The sequence below is a fragment of the Corella eumyota genome, chromosome 5 (genome assembly GCF_963082875.1).
Source record: "Corella eumyota chromosome 5, kaCorEumy4.1, whole genome shotgun sequence".
In the NCBI taxonomy this organism is placed as follows: Eukaryota; Metazoa; Chordata; class Ascidiacea; order Phlebobranchia; family Corellidae; genus Corella; species Corella eumyota.
In genome coordinates, this window is record NC_137494.1 from 13,947,854 (window position 1) to 13,965,671 (window position 17,818).

General features: G+C 30.0%; 5 protein-coding genes across 5 annotated transcripts; all 5 read right to left on the bottom strand.

Moving 5' to 3' along the window:
• Nucleotides 1-2,818: 2,818 nt before the first annotated feature.
• LOC145752633 (uncharacterized) lies at nt 2,819-5,785 on the bottom strand. The gene is made up of 6 exons (XM_082568936.1): nt 4,918-5,785; nt 4,492-4,592; nt 4,382-4,410; nt 4,198-4,314; nt 4,073-4,117; nt 2,819-3,964 (listed from the first exon to the last, which is right to left on the bottom strand). The coding sequence occupies exons 2-6, from the start codon at nt 4,551-4,553 to the stop codon at nt 3,153-3,155; spliced, it is 1,065 nt and encodes a 354-aa protein (XP_082425062.1). The 5' UTR covers nt 4,554-4,592; nt 4,918-5,785; the 3' UTR covers nt 2,819-3,152.
• A 1,070-nt stretch (nt 5,786-6,855) lies between these two features.
• Nucleotides 6,856-7,337, bottom strand: LOC145753548 (long-chain-fatty-acid--CoA ligase-like). Its single transcript, XM_082569953.1, has 2 exons — nt 7,331-7,337; nt 6,856-7,262 (listed from the first exon to the last, which is right to left on the bottom strand). The coding sequence occupies exons 1-2, from the start codon at nt 7,335-7,337 to the stop codon at nt 6,856-6,858; spliced, it is 414 nt and encodes a 137-aa protein (XP_082426079.1).
• Nucleotides 7,338-8,158: 821 nt separating this feature from the next.
• On the bottom strand, nt 8,159-9,970 carry LOC145752914 (uncharacterized). The gene is made up of 5 exons (XM_082569281.1): nt 9,870-9,970; nt 9,740-9,768; nt 9,541-9,672; nt 9,417-9,461; nt 8,159-9,307 (listed from the first exon to the last, which is right to left on the bottom strand). The coding sequence occupies exons 1-5, from the start codon at nt 9,929-9,931 to the stop codon at nt 8,496-8,498; spliced, it is 1,080 nt and encodes a 359-aa protein (XP_082425407.1). The 5' UTR covers nt 9,932-9,970; the 3' UTR covers nt 8,159-8,495.
• A 1,847-nt stretch (nt 9,971-11,817) lies between these two features.
• On the bottom strand, nt 11,818-13,510 carry LOC145753013 (uncharacterized). Its single transcript, XM_082569392.1, has 4 exons — nt 13,372-13,510; nt 13,173-13,304; nt 13,049-13,093; nt 11,818-12,938 (listed from the first exon to the last, which is right to left on the bottom strand). Exons 1-4 carry the CDS (start codon nt 13,448-13,450, stop codon nt 12,127-12,129), a joined length of 1,068 nt encoding a protein of 355 aa, XP_082425518.1. The 5' UTR covers nt 13,451-13,510; the 3' UTR covers nt 11,818-12,126.
• Nucleotides 13,511-15,411: 1,901 nt separating this feature from the next.
• On the bottom strand, nt 15,412-17,621 carry LOC145751926 (uncharacterized). Its single transcript, XM_082568082.1, has 6 exons — nt 17,385-17,621; nt 16,959-17,059; nt 16,847-16,875; nt 16,647-16,778; nt 16,523-16,567; nt 15,412-16,415 (listed from the first exon to the last, which is right to left on the bottom strand). Exons 2-6 carry the CDS (start codon nt 17,018-17,020, stop codon nt 15,604-15,606), a joined length of 1,080 nt encoding a protein of 359 aa, XP_082424208.1. The 5' UTR covers nt 17,021-17,059; nt 17,385-17,621; the 3' UTR covers nt 15,412-15,603.
• Nucleotides 17,622-17,818: the final 197 nt, after the last annotated feature.

A 17,818-nucleotide genomic window follows, 5' to 3' on the forward strand; every position in this document is an offset into this window, starting at 1 on the left:
ATGTTTTGCAGGCCATTGTTGTCGGACAATTGTTATTCATGTGGCCTTCTCTTAAGCAATTGAAACACAACCTTTTATTTTTCACGAAATTATATCGATCGATCGACGTTTTCATTTTAAAGATTTCGCAACGCCACAGCTGGTGTCCATTCCTACACAAAGGACAGCATACAAATGATAATGGCGCCGAACTTTTCTCCTTCACGTTAAAGCTCTTGCTGGCAGGCCGATTTGATTTCGATTGAAATCGCCTCCCTTTCATGTCGGAAAATTTTTTATCGCATTGCTCAAAATGAATGCGTTGGTAGTAATGCCTTGATGATCGGGCCAACTCCCTTACGAACTGTAACAAATCATCGAAGGTTGTTTTCCTACCGGTTCTTTCTCTATCTTTTGAAATTTTTATAAAATCACGCCGCACTTGTTCGGGCAATCGTCGATAGATTTTGCTTATTGTCTCACGGCTGTTTAATTCGGACTCATAGCCTCCCGCATTTAAGGTACAGCTGCAGTAGTACATGCTGTCTGCCAATTTATTCCAAGCATCGGAATCTGACTCAGAAATGGGAGGCCCAATTAGTATGGTTTCCATTGCCGCCTCCATGATAAGATCACTGGCACGAAACTTTTCATCAAGTCGTGATCTCGCTTCTCTGTAAGCCTCTGTTCGGTTACGAATAACTTTGCAACCTTTAATTGCCTCAAACGCCTCGCCAGTGCAATACTTCAACAAAAACTGCAATTTGGCGCCGTCATCCGATATTTTACAATCTATAAATTCATCAAACTGCATGATGAAAGAATCATATTCTAAAATGTCGCCATTAAAATTGTCAATCGTAATTCTTGGCAAGGTGGCGTCTTGCGCTAAGTAGCTTGGCAAATATTGGCTACGGGGCACACTTTGCTGGGTTTCTTTGACAATAGGCGTGGAATCATACACCGGCCCCGTTTGGGTAACTAAGATAGGGGTCGGGTCACTCCGTTTGGGTGATAAGCTGTTAATGGCTTGATCAATCCCCAAAGCAGCTGGTGAAGCGAATTGTCGAAGCGAAATTGATGGCCTTTCTACGAATCCGTCAGACCCAAAAACGCTACCCTCTAACTCGGCTTCGGCTTCAAGAACTTTGGATTGAGCCCTGGTTACTTCCTTTTCAAGCTCAATTTGTGCGCCCATGCTTTTAAGGGCCGCAGTGCGCTTTTTCCGACGAGCCCTAGCTTCGGCCTCACGAGCCTTGGCTTCAGCTTCGCGGACTTCTTCTTCTGCTTCTTCTTCTTCTTCTTGCTTTTGAATTTCAAGCTGACGAAGACTTAATTCAGCTTCCTTTTGAACTTGTTCGGCTTGAACTTTAAGCGCCTCGACGCTACCTCTGCTTCTTTGCGAGCTAACAGATCCAGAATGGCGGGACCCAATTACTGAGGGAGCTCCATGTGTTGGTGCAGCAGAGGTTATACACAAAGATAGAAAACTTTGATACCTTTCGTTCACTGTCGCATATCGGCTTTTAACTTCATCAATTTTGGCCTGTGCCTTTGGCTTTTCAACTTCAGCTTGAACAGCCAAGAATTCGTTGCACGCCGATAAACATTTATCGTAGGCGGTGTCGAAAACTGCTTTGCATCCAGTGACCAGCTTTGCCTCCTTTTGAGCATTGATTTCTTTAAGGAGCTGGTTTTCAATTCGAGTAAAATTTGCCAAAGCATTTTTTCGGGCAGACTTCGGATCGACACTGGGTTCTTCGACGGGCTTCGATGTCGAAGCTTGACCGCTGGTACTTGGTTCCAAATTCATTCTTATATGTAAATCCAAAAAATCCTTTCCAAATTATATATCCCAATTTATAAATCCAAACTTGATCTTAAGTCAAACAATCTACAAATCTAACTAACTCTAATAACTCAATGATATGACCAAATGTCATACAATTCATAAATAAATGTAGGGTTTGTCTAACTATACCCCACGTGACCAACAATAGGTTGATCGGAGAATAAAATACGCCCCTTGATCACAGATTGATCTCAGTTAATATAAAAATAATACCGATAATGGGCCCAGAATTGCAACTGTCTAACTCGACTGATACAACAATTGAAATACTCTACAATGTATTCAATATTCAGTACACAAGAAAAACAATTAACAAAAACAATACTGGCTTAACACTTACAAATCAATATTACTTTTAACAAAAACTAACTAAAGACCATTTATGAATTGTTAGAACAGGGCGAATCGTATTCTAAATATATGACGTACTAAAAGTAGAATTCCAAAATTATTCCAAGTTACGATACAAATAAAGACAAAAAAGGCGAAACACAAATCACGTGACTAAGAACGCTGGAAAAAAGGGATAAACTTGAAATGACCAGGCGATAAGGCGATCCAAAAGAAGCGCACAATAGCGGCTAATGGTGTCCAACCGAGTGTGAAATTGTATTTAAAATTAATGAGAAAATATAAATCAGTTTTCATATAAATGGACTTAACACAAATTTAACAAACTTTATTATATTTGACAATTTGTTTCACCTATTATAAAGGTTAAAAGAGGTTTTGAATTACATTTACCCTTGTTAAGGCTATAAAGTCGATTATTTTACATCAAAAAAGGTAAGTTTAGTGTTATTTGATGTTTTAGTGACAGAAACAAATGCTTTAAACTAATATTAGAAATTTTATGGGTTGAAAATAAGGAAATGTTATTCTGTATTTAAAATAAATACAATAAAATTTAAATGTTAGATATTTTACTAAGTGACGTAACTATTACTAACAAAACTAATTGTTAAGAAACAAAAATTCAACTAAAAGTCTATTTTTTTGTTTTTTTATTTAATTTTTGCAAACTGAATAACTAATAAAATCATTGAATATACAAAATATACAAATAATCATAATAACTAGAAAACTACATAAACATTACATGATATATACACAAAATTTAACAATTTTAAACATAATTTGGAAGTAACCACGTGTTTAAAATGAATAGACAGTTATAATCTACAGCAAAAAGTCAATATTTAAACACGATTCTTTACCGCGTTGATATTTTGTTAAATTTTAACCGAATTTTATGGTTGAAATAAATTGATCGTTGTGCTACTTGATTTACTTTGAGCCTAACTTTTATTTTTTAAAACTTTTACATTTTCTCTTTGCTTCTCCTTAAGTTGTTTTCAGCCATTTTGATATTACTTTGTTTCACTTCATCATTTGACCAATCAGTAGCTTGTTTGTAAGCTTTGATTGCTTTGGTGAATTTAGAAACTGCTTCGCTGTATCTAGAATTGAGATTATACCACGCACCAATGTTGTGCAAGAGAGTTCCGTAAACTCCATATTTTCGTTTATTTTCGATCGTATCCATCAACCTAAGACCCTCTGTATTTGTTTGAAAGTCGTCGATATCTGCCAACCTCTCGCAATACCCGATATCCAACAAACATCTACTCAGTTGAACAACTTTTAGTTCGGCTTTTACTCCAGGTAAGTTTTCCACTCTTGATTTTAGTTCACGCATGAGTGGGATCACGTGATGCTGGACCACACTTTTCATGTTTTGATCTTCCTTTAACATATCTGCAACTGAATTCTTTATTCCCCAAACACACCACCTCATATTCTTAACATCATTGTCCGGGTGGTTATTATCCTCGAATAAGGAAAATGCGATCGGGTTAAATAGAATAGACTTCAGGTATTTCTTCTGGGTACGAAGATCATTAGATGCAGATTTAACTTGTGATGCAGTTAGCTGAGTTTTGTTTCGAATTATTAAAGTTATTTTGTCTCGAATGCTGGAAACCGAATCATAAAGTTTTACTTTCATGGTAAGGTCATATAGTTGCATTAGACTCGAAATATTTTGTATTTCTGGATCGTATTTAGATTGGTTTAGTGCTTTAACATAGGCCAAGTCAATTTTTTTTTTCTTGTAAAGTTTGGCCATTATTTCTATAATAAAATAGAGCTTATTCAAAACAAACCTAAATTATTAAGTGCCTTTTTATTTAAAAACTGCAATATTTTTAACCGAAAAATAAAATTTATTTAAAAACAAACCTTCGTATTCGATGATTTCCATTAGTTGTGACGTCATAGACAATTCTATAAATTAAAATTCAAGTTTAAAAAATTAACAATTTGTCAAAAATTTAATAAATATTTAATTAAATTTAATTAATTACTAGTTGTATTGGTTGGTGACGTAGTTAAGCTCAATTGTGACATTCTAGTAGATGGTGACGTAGGTGATGACGTCATAGTACTAGGTTGGGTACTTGGTGTTTGGTGGGTCACGTGATCTATTATTTAAACCTTTTTTAAAATCTGTTTTTTAATTTTTTTAAACCATAATTATGACGTCATTACCTGCATGTTCCACGTGCATTCCAATCTCTCTAAATTTAAAAATAAATTTGTTAAAAAAACAAAAAATATCAAAAAAATAAAATTCGAAAAAAACAAAAAAAAACTTTTACCTATTATCGTGTTTATTAACATTCACGTGAAGATGGATCGGTGGTACGTCATTATCAGCCATTGTTACGTCATACAACTTTAATTCTACTATTTTAATATACTAAAAATAATATTTATTAAAATTAGGCAAGTTAAAAACGTATTTTAAAACATTTTGTTAATATTTTATCTTGTTTGTATTATAAAAACTACAAGAATTTAATTTATTAAACAAGCAAACAGTCAGCAACAAACTAGTTTTAAAAATTTAAACCTAAATTTTTTGTTTTTTTTAAATAAAAAATATTTGTAAAATTTATAAAAAGTTATTACTTCATTGGCTTAATAAATAAAACGTCATTTGCATATTAGTAACATAACTTAGAAAATAATTTTAATATTAGTTAAAATCTTATACTTTATAATAACTGCAATAATAAACTAACCTTAAACAAGCGAGCTGTAAAGTTATATTGTGGTTACTTCCTTGTACTACTTACAATTAAATGATTAAAGAGAAATTTTGATACTTATCTCTATCTATAGTTTATTATTTTGTAAAGTTTAACCGTAATACAATTTAATTTGCCAAGTTGTTTCTTTCTATTGTCTAAAAGAGAACAAGAAAAATGTAAAAAACGATTGCATGCCCTATCCTTAACAAAGAGAATATGATTTTTCTTTTTAAAATTTCGCACCGTTTCTTTTTAAATATCAGGTATGGATAAAAAATCGTCTTACGCAAATAATAGGAAATCAAAAATGTAAGAATTTTAAGCTTAAAAAACAAGCTAAAAGTGCGTTTACCAGCTGCAAATTAACTACCTAAAAATAATTTTTCAGTTATTTATGCAAAGTGCTGACCGAGCGAACTGATGATAAAAAAAACTTTATAGTCTACAAAAACAAATTCTTGTACAAGATTTTTATCATAGTTTAAAGTCACGTTTACATAAATATTGTGTAAAAATAAAACCTAATTTTTGCCTTTTTTTGTTTACGCTTGATTCGACAGGTACCGTTTAGGTTATTCAAATTCAATTGCTTTCATTTTCAATGAATTTTCATATTACGTAAACATTATTACTATAGAAAAGGTACTAATAAAACGTTTTAAAAAGAATATTTAATATTGACCATGGTAAAATAAAGCTAGCTGGTCTTACGAGCTAAAGAGCGACGGGTTTACTAGTTTCTTAAAATTATTAAACAGAAACTTATAATACCAAATAAACTAAAAATAGAATTTCATTTAAATTAAGGAAAAGTTAAAAAATATTTTTAAACATCTTTTCAACAATTTATCTTTCTTCTAACACGAACTAAATATTTTAATAAACCATAACTACAGTCAGCATAAAAGAAGTTTAAAAATTTCCTTATTTAAACTTGATGTTAAATTTGGGCGCAGCCTTTCTGTTAACAACAAAGATCTATTACGTCTGTACAAACTCAAGCGGAACCGGTATGTAACAACAAAATTTATTTTTAGCCATTTTATTAGTAAATTTTTTTATGTATTTTTTATCCTCGATGTGGGATGGTCGACTTCTGATCTTAACATAATAGTGTAAAATCAGTTACCCAGGCCCAGTCTTGAATTGTCTTTGACAGTTTTGAATATTATTAATTATTATTGTCTAAGAATAAAGCTGCCATTTAAATATTGGCTTAGCAGAAGTTTAAAATGTTTATAGCGCCTTACTTTACAGCACTGCAGCATAAAAGCAATGGAGATCGAACCCAGGACCTCATGTAGTGTAGTGAGACTAAAATATTTATTAAGCTAACTTACAATTCACTGAACCTAGCATAAAAGTAAAACATTTTTCTTTTCTTAAAATGATTTGAAATAATTAGATAAAAAAATTCTAAACACACATCGCTAAATGATTTTAAACAAATAAAAAAGTTTAAATTAATTTTGCTAGATTAATTTCAAGTCTTTACATATAAGTATTATATTTTAACGGAAAGAATATGATATTGTGACGTGTTTGAGCTACCCAGAAACGCTAGAATTAAAAGCAGATAGTGTGGCATTCGTGCAGCTTAAACACAAACTATTTAAGTTTGTAATCCAAAACCATGACCAGTATAACAAACGACCGAACTTAGCCAACAAAAAAACATCAGAAAACCCTCTATCTCCCACCAGCGGCAAACAAAAATACCGAATAAGCAATTCTTAAAACTGTTTAGTTTGCTTTCATGACAGTTTTCGCCTTAATTAGTGGGAATTTAACTTAAAACTTTAGATTTTAAATTAACATAATAATTAGCAAAAAAACACAGAAAAATATTAGTACCAGAACCGAATTATTAAAATAACTTTGGCCCAGGTACTACAGCAATAAAAATATCAACCATTATATATGGGACAATTAAGATGAACCAAATAATTTAATTCTTTCCATTTCGCGCAATTTTCTTCTCAGCACTTTTTCAGCTTTCGATATTTCGTCAATAAACTCTAAACCACCAGTCAAACGTTCTCTTACTTTCACTCTCTCGTTGTAGAAACTAACAAGAACTTCGCTTGTCAAGGAGTCGTTCTCTCTGACAACAAATGCCTTGGTTACTTCGCATAAGGTTGGATGCTTAACGCCCACTACAGCAGCTTCTTTTACTAAGGGGTGTTGCAGCAAAACCTCTTCTAATTTGGACGGAAACGCAGAATACCCTTCCGTAAATTTAATCACGTCTTTTTTTCGATCAATGACGTAGAGAAACCCTCTGTCATCATAATGCCCTACGTCACCCGACCGAAACCAACCAGTCGGTTCCTTTGCTAGAATATCGTCGCCTTAGCTTGGAAATATTCTTTCATTGTCGATGGACCCTTAATGCATATCTCACCCTCCATGTAAGGTCCTAGTTCTTTGCTAGTCTCAGTGTCTATGACTTTAACTTTAACGTTAGGGGCTAGCACACCAACACTATCAAACGGGGCATTAACAAAGCATGAAAACGTTACCCATAAACACTCGCTTAAGCCATACAAACTGAACGCACTGCAGTTTAGTACTCTGCCAGCTTTTTCAAGTAGTAAAGGCGGAAAGGTAATTCCAGATGTCAACAGAAATTATGGTTAAGACACTTGTGTTTACTAAATAAAATCTTAAATTTTATCTCTACTGCTTCCACGTGGTAGCGCCCCTGAGTAAGTTACTGTAGCAAACTGATGCTAGGTCAAAAACCCAATCAAAAAAATAATTTTAAGAAAATATTTTAAATAATCTTTTGAACTTACAAAAGTAACTTAAGTCCAGGTCGGGTAAGAAATTTACATTTAGTTTAGGCTGTGTAGATGACTATTCCACGTCAAAAACAATTAATAAACTTTCAAAATACATAATTAGTCCAATTTAACAAACTTTATTATATTTGACAATTTGTTTCACCTATTATAAAGGTTAAAAGAGGTTTTGAATTACATTTACCCTTGTTAAGGCTGTAAAGTCAATTATTTTACACCAAAAAAGGTAAGTTTAGTGTTATTAGATGTTTTAGTGACAGAAACAAATGCTTTAAACTAATATTAGAAGTTTTATTGGTTGAAAATAAGGAAATGTTATTCTGTATTTAAAATAAATACAATAAAATTTAAATGTTAGATATTTTACTAAGTGACGTAACTATTACTAACAAAACTAATTGTTAAGAAACAGAAATTCAACTTAAAAGTCTATTTTTTTGTCTTTTTATTGAATTTTTGCAAACTGAATAATTAATAAAATCATTGAATATACAAAATATACAAATAATCATAATAACTAGAAAACTACATAAACATTACATGATAAATACACAAAATTTAACAATTTTAAACATAATTTAAAAGTAATCACGTGTTTAAAATGAATAGACAGTTATAATCTACAGCAAAAAGTCAATATTTAAACATGATTCTTTACCGCGTTGATATTTCGTTAAATTTTAACCGAATTTTATGGTTGTAAAAATAAGTTGATCGTTGTGCTACTAGATTTACTTTGGGCCTAACTTTTACTTTTTAAAACTTTTACATTTTCCCTTTGGTGATTCTTAAGTTGTTTTCAGTTATCTTGATATTACTTTGTTTCTCTTCATCATTTGACCAATCAGTAGCTTGTTTGTAAGTTTCGATTGCTTCGGTGTATTTAGAAACTGCTTCGCTGTATTTTGAATGGCGATTATACCACACACCAAAGTTGTTTAAGAAATGTCCGTAAACTTGATATTTTCGTTTATTCTCGATCGTATCCATTAATCTAAGCCCCTCTGTAAATGTTTGAAATTCGTCGATATCTGCCAAGTTCTCGCAATACCCGATATTACACAAACATCTACCCAGTTGAACAACTTTTAGTTCGGCGTTTACTACAGGTAAGTTTTTCACTTTCGATTTAAGTTCACGCATAAGTGGTATCACGTGATGCTGGACCACACTTTTCATGTTTTGATCTTTCTTTAACATTTCTTCAACTGTTATTGTTATTCCCCGAACACACAACCTCATATTCTCAACATCATTGTCCGGGTCGTTATTATCCTCGAATAAGGAAAATGCGATCGGTTGAAATAGAATGGACTTCAGGTATTTCTTCTGGGTACGAAGATCATCAGCTACAGAATCGACTTGTGATGCAGTTAGCTGAGTTTTGTTTCGAATTATTAAAGTTATTTTGTCTCGAATGCTGGAAACCGAATCATAAATTTTAACCTTCATAGAAAGGTCATATAGCTTCATTAGACTTGAAATGTTCTGTATTTCTAGATCGTATTTCGATTGCTTTAATGCTTTAACATAGGCCAAGTTAATTTTTTTTTTCTTGTGAAATTTGGCCATTGTTTCTATAATAAAATTAAGCTTATTTAAAACAAGCCTAAATTATTAAGTGTGTTATTATTCAAAAAACTGCAATATTTTTAACCGAAAAATAAAATTTATTTAAAAACAAACTTTCGTATTCGATGATTTCCATTAGTTGTGACGCCATAGACAATTCTATAAATTAAAATTTAGTTTAAAAAATTAACAATTTGTCAAATATTTAATAAATATTTAATTAAAATTAATTAATTACCAGTTGTATTGATTGGTGACGTAGTTAAGCTCAATTGTGACATTCTAGTAGATGGTGACGTAGGTGATGACATCATGGCACTAGGTGGTGCGTCACGTGGTTTGATACTTGGTGTTTGGTGGGTCACGTGATCTATCATTTAAACCTTTTTTTAAATCTGTTTTATAAATTTTTTTTACCATAATTATGACGTCATTACCTGCATGTTCCACGTGCATTCCAATCTCTCTAAATTTAAAAATAACAAAAAACTTAAACAAAAACATTTAAAATTGTGGAAATAGATTAACACAATTAAAAAATTGATTTTATAAAAGTTATTATTTTACCTTTCATCGTGTTTATGAACATTTACGTGAATGTTTATATGTGTTTCGTCACTTTCAGCCATTGTTACGTCATACAACTTTATTTTTACTAAAGAAATTAATAAGCTAAAAATTAAAAATAGTGAGTTACAAATTTAAAATAATAATTTAAATATTGCATTAATATAAACCAATATTTAACAAACCATTTAAATATATTTCATTCTTTTTTTACTATCAACTATTTATATTTGATTTATGAAACTGTAGCAAACAGTCAACAAAAACAAGTTTTCAAAATTCCAAAGCCTTCTGTATGTGCTGTTACTACATAGATATTATATTACACAGATGATCAGATTGAATGTGATATCTAAGGTTAAATCTAGGACCAACCTTTAGTTAAAGATTGAACGAGTTGTTCTTTTACAAACCCTTTCTAAAGAATCAAATTACGAACAGCTTTTCGTTGAGGATTAAACATTTGATTTGGCTTGTACAACTTTACTTAGGCTATAATGTAACGGTCAACCAACTTTATTTCTTTTTCATTTTTGTAATACTTGCATTTTGCTAAATAAATGCTAATGCTAAATCCCATTTCGCTAAATAATTTGTTTTCGATATTGTTTAAAAACAATATGGCGTTATAATTAACATTTGCAAATTAAAAATAATTAAAACCTTATTTTGGCTTGCACAAAATTAATCAAATGTTAAAGATATTAAATTTTTAAGCGATTTTTATCATAACAAACTTTATAAAAAATTATTTTGTATACAGTAATCAAGTTTTTAGTTTATTCTGTTTAAGTATTTTTTTATATTAACGTAACTAAAATGATAAAAATTATACTCTATTTAAAAAGATAGTGGAATTGTGACGTGTTTTATGAGCGAACAATGTGGTATTGTTGCGTTTGAAAACCTTTTATGACCTGTATATTACACTACTGACTTAATTGTTGCCCTATATTCTATCGCACTATCTAATTAAAAAATCTTAAAACTTTATCGCCCACAAGCGGCAAACAAAAATTCCGGTTAAGCGATCTTAAATCTACTTAATTTGCTTTCGTGACAGTTTTTACTTTAATCAGTGGGAATCAAACTCCAAACTTTAAAGTTTAAAATTAACATAATAATACTGTTTGTTTATTAAACCCAAGTATATTAAGAACATGTTATTGCTTGAAAATTTGACTTTATTGTGAATTATTAGCAAAAATATCAGAGAGTGTGCTGTAGTTGTGACTTATTTTTAAGCTAACTGTTAAACGCTTTGCCTAATGGAATATTGCGTGGCATTGGTGCGAATTAAACTTAAAACTTTTCTGCTTATAGTAGATGCCATGACCAGTTTACCACAACACTGGAACAAAAACTAGTTAAAATCAAAAACCGGTGAAGTAAAAGATAGAGCACCTGACTTTATTATATGTTGCCCACTACTTTTATTTGGTGGCGCCCAACAAACTCTAGCCAAGCCAGAAAAAAATTGATTTAAAACAGCCAAAAGTAATAAAGTCTTTGAAGTTAAAAGTTACACTAAATAGCCTAACCACATTAAAAACAAATAATAAACTTAACACTTATACATAAAGTTAAATAAATCAAATCAATTTTAACAAACTTTATTATATTTGACAATTTGTTTCACCTATTATAAATATTTAAAAGAGGTTTTGAATTACATTCACCCTTGTTAAGGCTGTAAAGTCAATTATTTTACATCAAAAAAGGTAAGTTTAGTGTTATTGATGTTTTAGTGGCAGAAACAAATGCTTTAAACTAATATTAGAAGTTTTATGGATTGAAAATAAGGAAATGTTATTCTGTATTTAAAATAAATACAATAAAATTTAAATGTTAGATATTTTACTAAGTGACGTAACTATTACTAACAAAACTAATTGTTAAGAAACAGAAATTCAACTTAAAAGTCTATTTTTTTTGTTTTTTTATTGAATTTTTGCAAACTGAATAACCAATAAAATTATTGAATATACAAAATATACAAATAATCATAATAACTAGAAAACTACATAAACATTACATGATAAATACACAAAATTTAACAATTTTAAACATAATTTGGAAGTAGCCACGTGTTTAAAATGAATAGACAGTTATAATCTACAGCAAAAAGCCAATATTTAAACATGATTCTTTACCGCGTTGATATTTCGTTAAATTTTAACCGAATTTTATGGTTGAAATAAGTTGATCGTTATGCTACTCGATTTATTTTGGGCCTAACTTTTACTTTTTAAAACTTTTACATTTTCTCTTTGGTGATTCTCAAGTTGTTTTTAGTCATCTTGATAACACTTTTTTTCTCTTCATCATTTGACCAATCAGTAGCTTGTCTGTAAGCTTCGATTGCTTCGGTATATTTAGAAACTGCTTCGCTGTATTTTGAATTGCGATAATACCACGAACCAATGTTGTTAAAGAGAGTTCCGTAAAATACATATTTTCGTTTACTCTCGATTGTATCTATCAACCTAAGCCCCTCTGTATTTGTTTGAAAGTCGTCAATATCTGCTAAGTTCTCGCAATATGCGATACTACACAAACACGAACTCATTTTAATAACTTTTAGTTTGGTGTTTACTCCAGGTAAGTTTTCCACTCTTGATTTAAGTTTACGCATGAGTTGGATCACGTGATGCTGGACCACACTTTTCATGTTTTGATCTTCCTTTAATATTTCTTTAACTGATTCTTTTATTCCGCAAACAGACCACCTCATATTCTTAACATCATTGTCCGGGTCGTTATTATCCTCGAATAAGGAAAATGCGATCGGGTAAGATAGAATGGACTTCAGGTATTTCTTCTGGGTACGAAGATCATTAGATACAGATTTAACTTGTGATGCAGTTAGCTGAGTTTTGTTTCGAATTATTAAAGTTATTTTGTCTCGAATGCTGGAAACCGAATCATAAATTTTAACCTTCATGGTAAGGTCATATAGTTTTAATAGACTTGAAATATTTTGTATTTCTGAATCGTATTTCGATATCTTTAATGCTTTAACATAGGCAGAGTCGAAATTATTTTCATTGCGAAGTTTGGCCATTGTTTCTATAATAAAATTAAGCATATTTTTAAAATAAGCCTAAATTATTAAGTGCGTTATTATTTAAAAACTGCAATTTTTTTAACCGAAAAATAAAATTTATTTAAAAACAAACCTTCGTATTCGATGATTTCCATTAGTTGTGACGTCATAGAGAATTCTATAAATTAAAATTTAGTTTAAAAAATTAACAATTTGTCAAATATTTAATAAATATTTAATTAAAATTAATTAATTACCAGTTGTATTGGTTGGTGATGTAGTTAAGCTCAATTGTGACATTTTAGTAGATGGTGACGTAGGTGATGACGTCATGTTATCTGGATTAACGTCACGTGGTTGGGCACCTTGTGTTTGGTGGGTCACGTGATCTATCATTTAAACCCTTTTTTTAAATCTGTTTTTTAATTTTTTAAACCATAATTATGACGTCATTACCTGCATGTTCCACGTGCATTCCAATCTCTCGATGAACATTTACGTGAACGTGGATCGGTGGTACGTCATTATCAGCCATTGTTACGTCAAATAACTTTAATTTTACTTATTTAAAATATTTTAATAAACTAAAAATAATATTTTCTTAAAAATAAACAACGTAAAAACCTTATTTTATTATTACTATATAATCTTTTTTTTACAAATTAAATATACTTATTTAAAAAAACAACGTTAAACTATCAGCAAAAACAAGTTTTCGAAATTCTAAAGCCTTCTTTATGTGTTGTTACTACATGGATATTATATTACACAGAGGATTAAATTGAATGTGATATCTAAGGTTAAAACTAGAGCCAACCTTTAGTTAAAGATTGAACGAGTTGTTCTTTTACAAACCCTTTTTAAAGAATCAAATTACGAACAGCTTTTTGTTGAGGATTAAAAATTTGATTTGGTTTGTACAACTTTACTTAAGCTATAATGTAACAGTCAACCAACTTTATTTCTTTTAATTTTTGTAATACTTGTATTGGTCGAAATCCCATTTCGCTAAATGATTTGTTTTCGATATTATTTAAAAACAATATGACGTTATAATTAACATTTGCAAATTAAAAATAATTAAAACCTTACTTTGACTTGCACAAAATTAATCAAATGTTAAAGATATTAAATTTTCAAGCGATTTTTATCATAACAAACTTTATAAAAATTTATTTTGTTTACAGTAATCAAGTTTTTAGTTTATTTTGTTTAGGTATTTTTTTCATATTAACGCAACTAAAATGATAAAAATTATACTCTATTTGAAAAGATTGTGGAATTGTGACGTGTTTTATGAGCGAACAATGTGGTATTGTTGCGTCTAAAAAACCTTTTATGATCGGTAAATTGTTGCCCTATATTCTATCGCACTATCTAATATAAAATCTTAAAACTTTATCGCCCACAAGCGGCAAATAAAAAATTCGATTAAGCTCAAATCTACTTAAACTGCTTTCGTGGCAATTTTCACCTCAATCGGTGAGAATTAAACTCTAGACCTTAAAGTTTTAAATTAACATAATAATACTGTCTGTTCATTAAACCCAAGTATATTAAGAACATGTTAATGCTTCAAAATTTACTTTATTGTGAATTAATAGCAAAAAACACAAAAAATATCAGAAAGTGTGCTGTTGTTGTGACTTATTTTTAAGCTAACTGTTAAACACTCTGCTTAATGGAATATTGCGTGGCATTGGTGCGATATAAACTCGCAACCTTTCTGCTTATAGTAGATGCCATGACCAGTTTACCACAACACTGGAACAAAAACTAATTAAAATCAAAAACCGGTGAAGTAAAAGATAGAGCACCTGACTTCATTATATGTTGCCCACTACTTTCATTTGGTGGCGCCCCTGAGTAAAATGCTTTAAACACTACAAACTCTAGCCAAGCCATAAAAAATTGATTTAAAACAGCCAAAAATAATAAAGTCTTTGAAGTTAAAAGTTACACTAAATGGCTTAACTACATTAAGAACGAATAATAAACCTAACACTTATATATAAAGTTAAATAAATCAAATCAATTTTAACAAACTTTATTATATTTGACAATTTGTTTCACCTATTATAAAGGTTAAAAGAGGTTTTGAATTACATTTACCCTTGTTAAGGCTGTAAAGTCAATTATTTTACACCAAAAAAGATAAGTTTAGTGTTATTAGATGTTTTAGTGGCAGAAACAAATGCCTTAAACTAATATTAGAAGTTTTATGGGTTGAAAATAAGGAAATGTTATTCTGTATTTAAAATAAATACAATAAAATTTAAATGTTAGATATTTTACTAAGTGACGTAACTATTACTAACAGAACTAATTGTTTAGAAACAGAAGTTCAATTTGAAAGTCTATTTTTTTTTGTTTTTTTATTGAATTTTTGCAAACTGAATAACTAATAAAATCATTGAATATACAAAATAATCATAATAACTAGAAAACTACATAAACATTACATGATAACTACACAAAATTTAACAATTTCGAACCTAATTTGGAAGTAACCACGTGTTTAAAATGAATAGACAGTTATAATCTACAGCAAAAAGTCAATATTTAAACATGATTCTTTACCGCGTTGATATTTCGTTAAATTTTAACCGAATTTTATGGTTGATAAAAATAAGTTGATCGTTGTGCTATTCGATTTACTTTGGGTCTAACTTTTACTTTTTAAAACTTTTACATTTTCTCTTTGCTGCTTCTTAAGTTGTTTTCAGTTGTCTTGATACCACTTTGTTTCACTTCATCATTTGGCCAATCAGTAGCTTGTTTGTAAGCTTCGATTGCTTCGGTGTATTTAGAAACTGCTTCGCTGTATCGAGAATGGCGATCATACCACACACCAATGTTGTTTAAGAGAGTTCCGTAAACTTCATATTTTCGTTTATTCTCGATTGTATCCATCAACCTAAGCCCCTCTGTATATGTTTGAAATTCGTCGATATCTGCCAAGTTCTCGCAATACCCGATATTACACAAACACGAACTCAGTTTAGTTATTTTAAGTTCGGCTTTTACTACAGGTAAGTTTTCCACTTTCGATTTAAGTTCACGCATGAGTGGGATCACGTGATGCTGGACCACACTTTTCATGTTTTGATTTTCTTTTAACATTTCTTTAACTGAATTTTGTATTCCCACAACACACAACCCCATATTCTTAACATCATTGTCCGGGTCGTTATTATCCTCGAATAAGGAAAATGCGATCGGGTGAAATAGAATGGACTTCAGGTATTTCTTCTGAATACGAAGATCTTTAGATACAGATTTAACTTGTGATGCAGTTAGCTGAGTTTTGTTTCGAATTATTAAAGTTATTTTATCTCGAATGCTGGAAACCGAATCATAAATTTTAACCTTCATGGTAAGGTCATATAATTTTAATAGACTTGAAATATTTTGTATTTCTAGATCGTATTTCGATATCTTTAATGCTTTAACATAGGCAGAGTCGAAATTATTTTCATTGTGAAGTTTGGCCATTATTTCTATAATAAAATTGAGCTTATTTAAAACAAGCCTAAATTATTAAGTGCCTTTTTATTTAAAAACTGCAATATTTTTAACCGAAAATAAAATTTATTTAAAAACAAACCTTCGTATTCGATGATTTCCATTAGTTGTGACGTCATAGACAATTCTATAAATTAAAATTTAGTTTAAAAAATTAACAATTTGTCAAATATTTAATAAATATTTAATTAAAATTAATTAATTACCAGTTGTATTGGTTGGTGACGTAGTTAAGCTTAATTGTGACATTCTAATAGATGGTGACGTAGGTGATGACGTCATGGTACTAGGTTGTGCATCACGTGGTGGGGTACTTTGTGTTTGGTGGGTCACGTGATCTATCATTTAAACCTTTTTTAAAATCTGTTTTTTTAATTTTTTTAAACCATAATTATGACGTCATTACCTGCATGTTCCACGTGCATTCCAATCTCTCTAAATTTAAAAATTAATTTGTTAAAAAAAAAAAATTTAAAAAATCTTTAAAATTATAAAAAAATCACAAAAAATATTTTTACCTGCTATCGTGTTTATTAACAGTCACGTGAAGGTGGATCGGTGGTACGTCATTATCAGCCATTGTTACGTCATACAACTTTAATTCTACTATTTTAATATACTAAAAATAATATTTATTAAAATTAGGCAAGTTAAAAACGTATTTTAAAACATTTTGTTAATATTTTATCTTGTTTGTATTATAAAAACTACAAGAATTTAATTTATTAAACAAGCAAACAGTCAGCAACAAACTAGTTTTAAAAATTTAAACCTAAATTTTTTGTTTTTTTTAAATAAAAAATATTTGTAAAATTTATAAAAAGTTATTACTTCATTGGCTTAATAAATAAAACGTCATTTGCATATTAGTAACATAACTTAGAAAATAATTTTAATATTAGTTAAAATCTTATACTTTATAATAACTGCAATAATAAACTAACCTTAAACAAGCGAGCTGTAAAGTTATATTGTGGTTACTTCCTTGTACTACTTACAATTAAATGATTAAAGAGAAATTTTGATACTTATCTCTATCTATAGTTTATTATTTTGTAAAGTTTAACCGTAATACAATTTAATTTGCCAAGTTGTTTCTTTCTATTGTCTAAAAGAGAACAAGAGAAGTGTAAAAAACGATTGCATGCCCTATCCTTAACAAAGAGAATATGATTTTTCTCTTTAAAATTTCGCACCGTTTCTTTTTAAATCAGGTATGAGACAATAAACGTCCTACGCAAATAATAAAAAATCAAAAATTAAGAACTGTTATTTGTAATACTTACTATCTACAATGCCTTGTCTAGTGTTATTTTAATATAACCACCCACCACTTGTGTTCTCATAACAAAGCATGTTACCTCATATTAGCCTTGGA

Bases quoted from the DNA above. Each gene is read 5' to 3' on its own strand.
- LOC145752633 (XM_082568936.1), bottom strand. From the start codon at position 4,553: ATGGCTGATAATGACGTACCACCGATCCATCTTCACGTGAATGTTAAT. The intron at 4,411-4,491 runs GTAAAAGTTTTT...TTTTAAATTTAG, and splicing joins GTTAATAAACACGATAATAG to AGAGATTGGAATGCACGTGG. The intron at 3,965-4,072 runs GTTTGTTTTTAA...ATTTTATTATAG, and splicing joins GGAAATCATCGAATACGAAG to AAATAATGGCCAAACTTTAC.
- LOC145753013 (XM_082569392.1), bottom strand. From the start codon at position 13,450: ATGGCTGATAATGACGTACCACCGATCCACGTTCACGTAAATGTTCAT. The intron at 13,094-13,172 runs GTAATTAATTAA...TTTAATTTATAG, and splicing joins ATCACCAACCAATACAACTG to AATTCTCTATGACGTCACAA. The intron at 12,939-13,048 runs GTTTGTTTTTAA...ATTTTATTATAG, and splicing joins GGAAATCATCGAATACGAAG to AAACAATGGCCAAACTTCGC.
- LOC145752914 (XM_082569281.1), bottom strand. From the start codon at position 9,931: ATGGCTGAAAGTGACGAAACACATATAAACATTCACGTAAATGTTCAT. The intron at 9,673-9,739 runs GTAATGACGTCA...TTTAAATGATAG, and splicing joins AATGCACGTGGAACATGCAG to ATCACGTGACCCACCAAACA. The intron at 9,462-9,540 runs GTAATTAATTAA...TTTAATTTATAG, and splicing joins GTCACCAATCAATACAACTG to AATTGTCTATGGCGTCACAA.
- LOC145751926 (XM_082568082.1), bottom strand. From the start codon at position 17,020: ATGGCTGATAATGACGTACCACCGATCCACCTTCACGTGACTGTTAAT. The intron at 16,568-16,646 runs GTAATTAATTAA...TTTAATTTATAG, and splicing joins GTCACCAACCAATACAACTG to AATTGTCTATGACGTCACAA. The intron at 16,416-16,522 runs GTTTGTTTTTAA...ATTTTATTATAG, and splicing joins GGAAATCATCGAATACGAAG to AAATAATGGCCAAACTTCAC.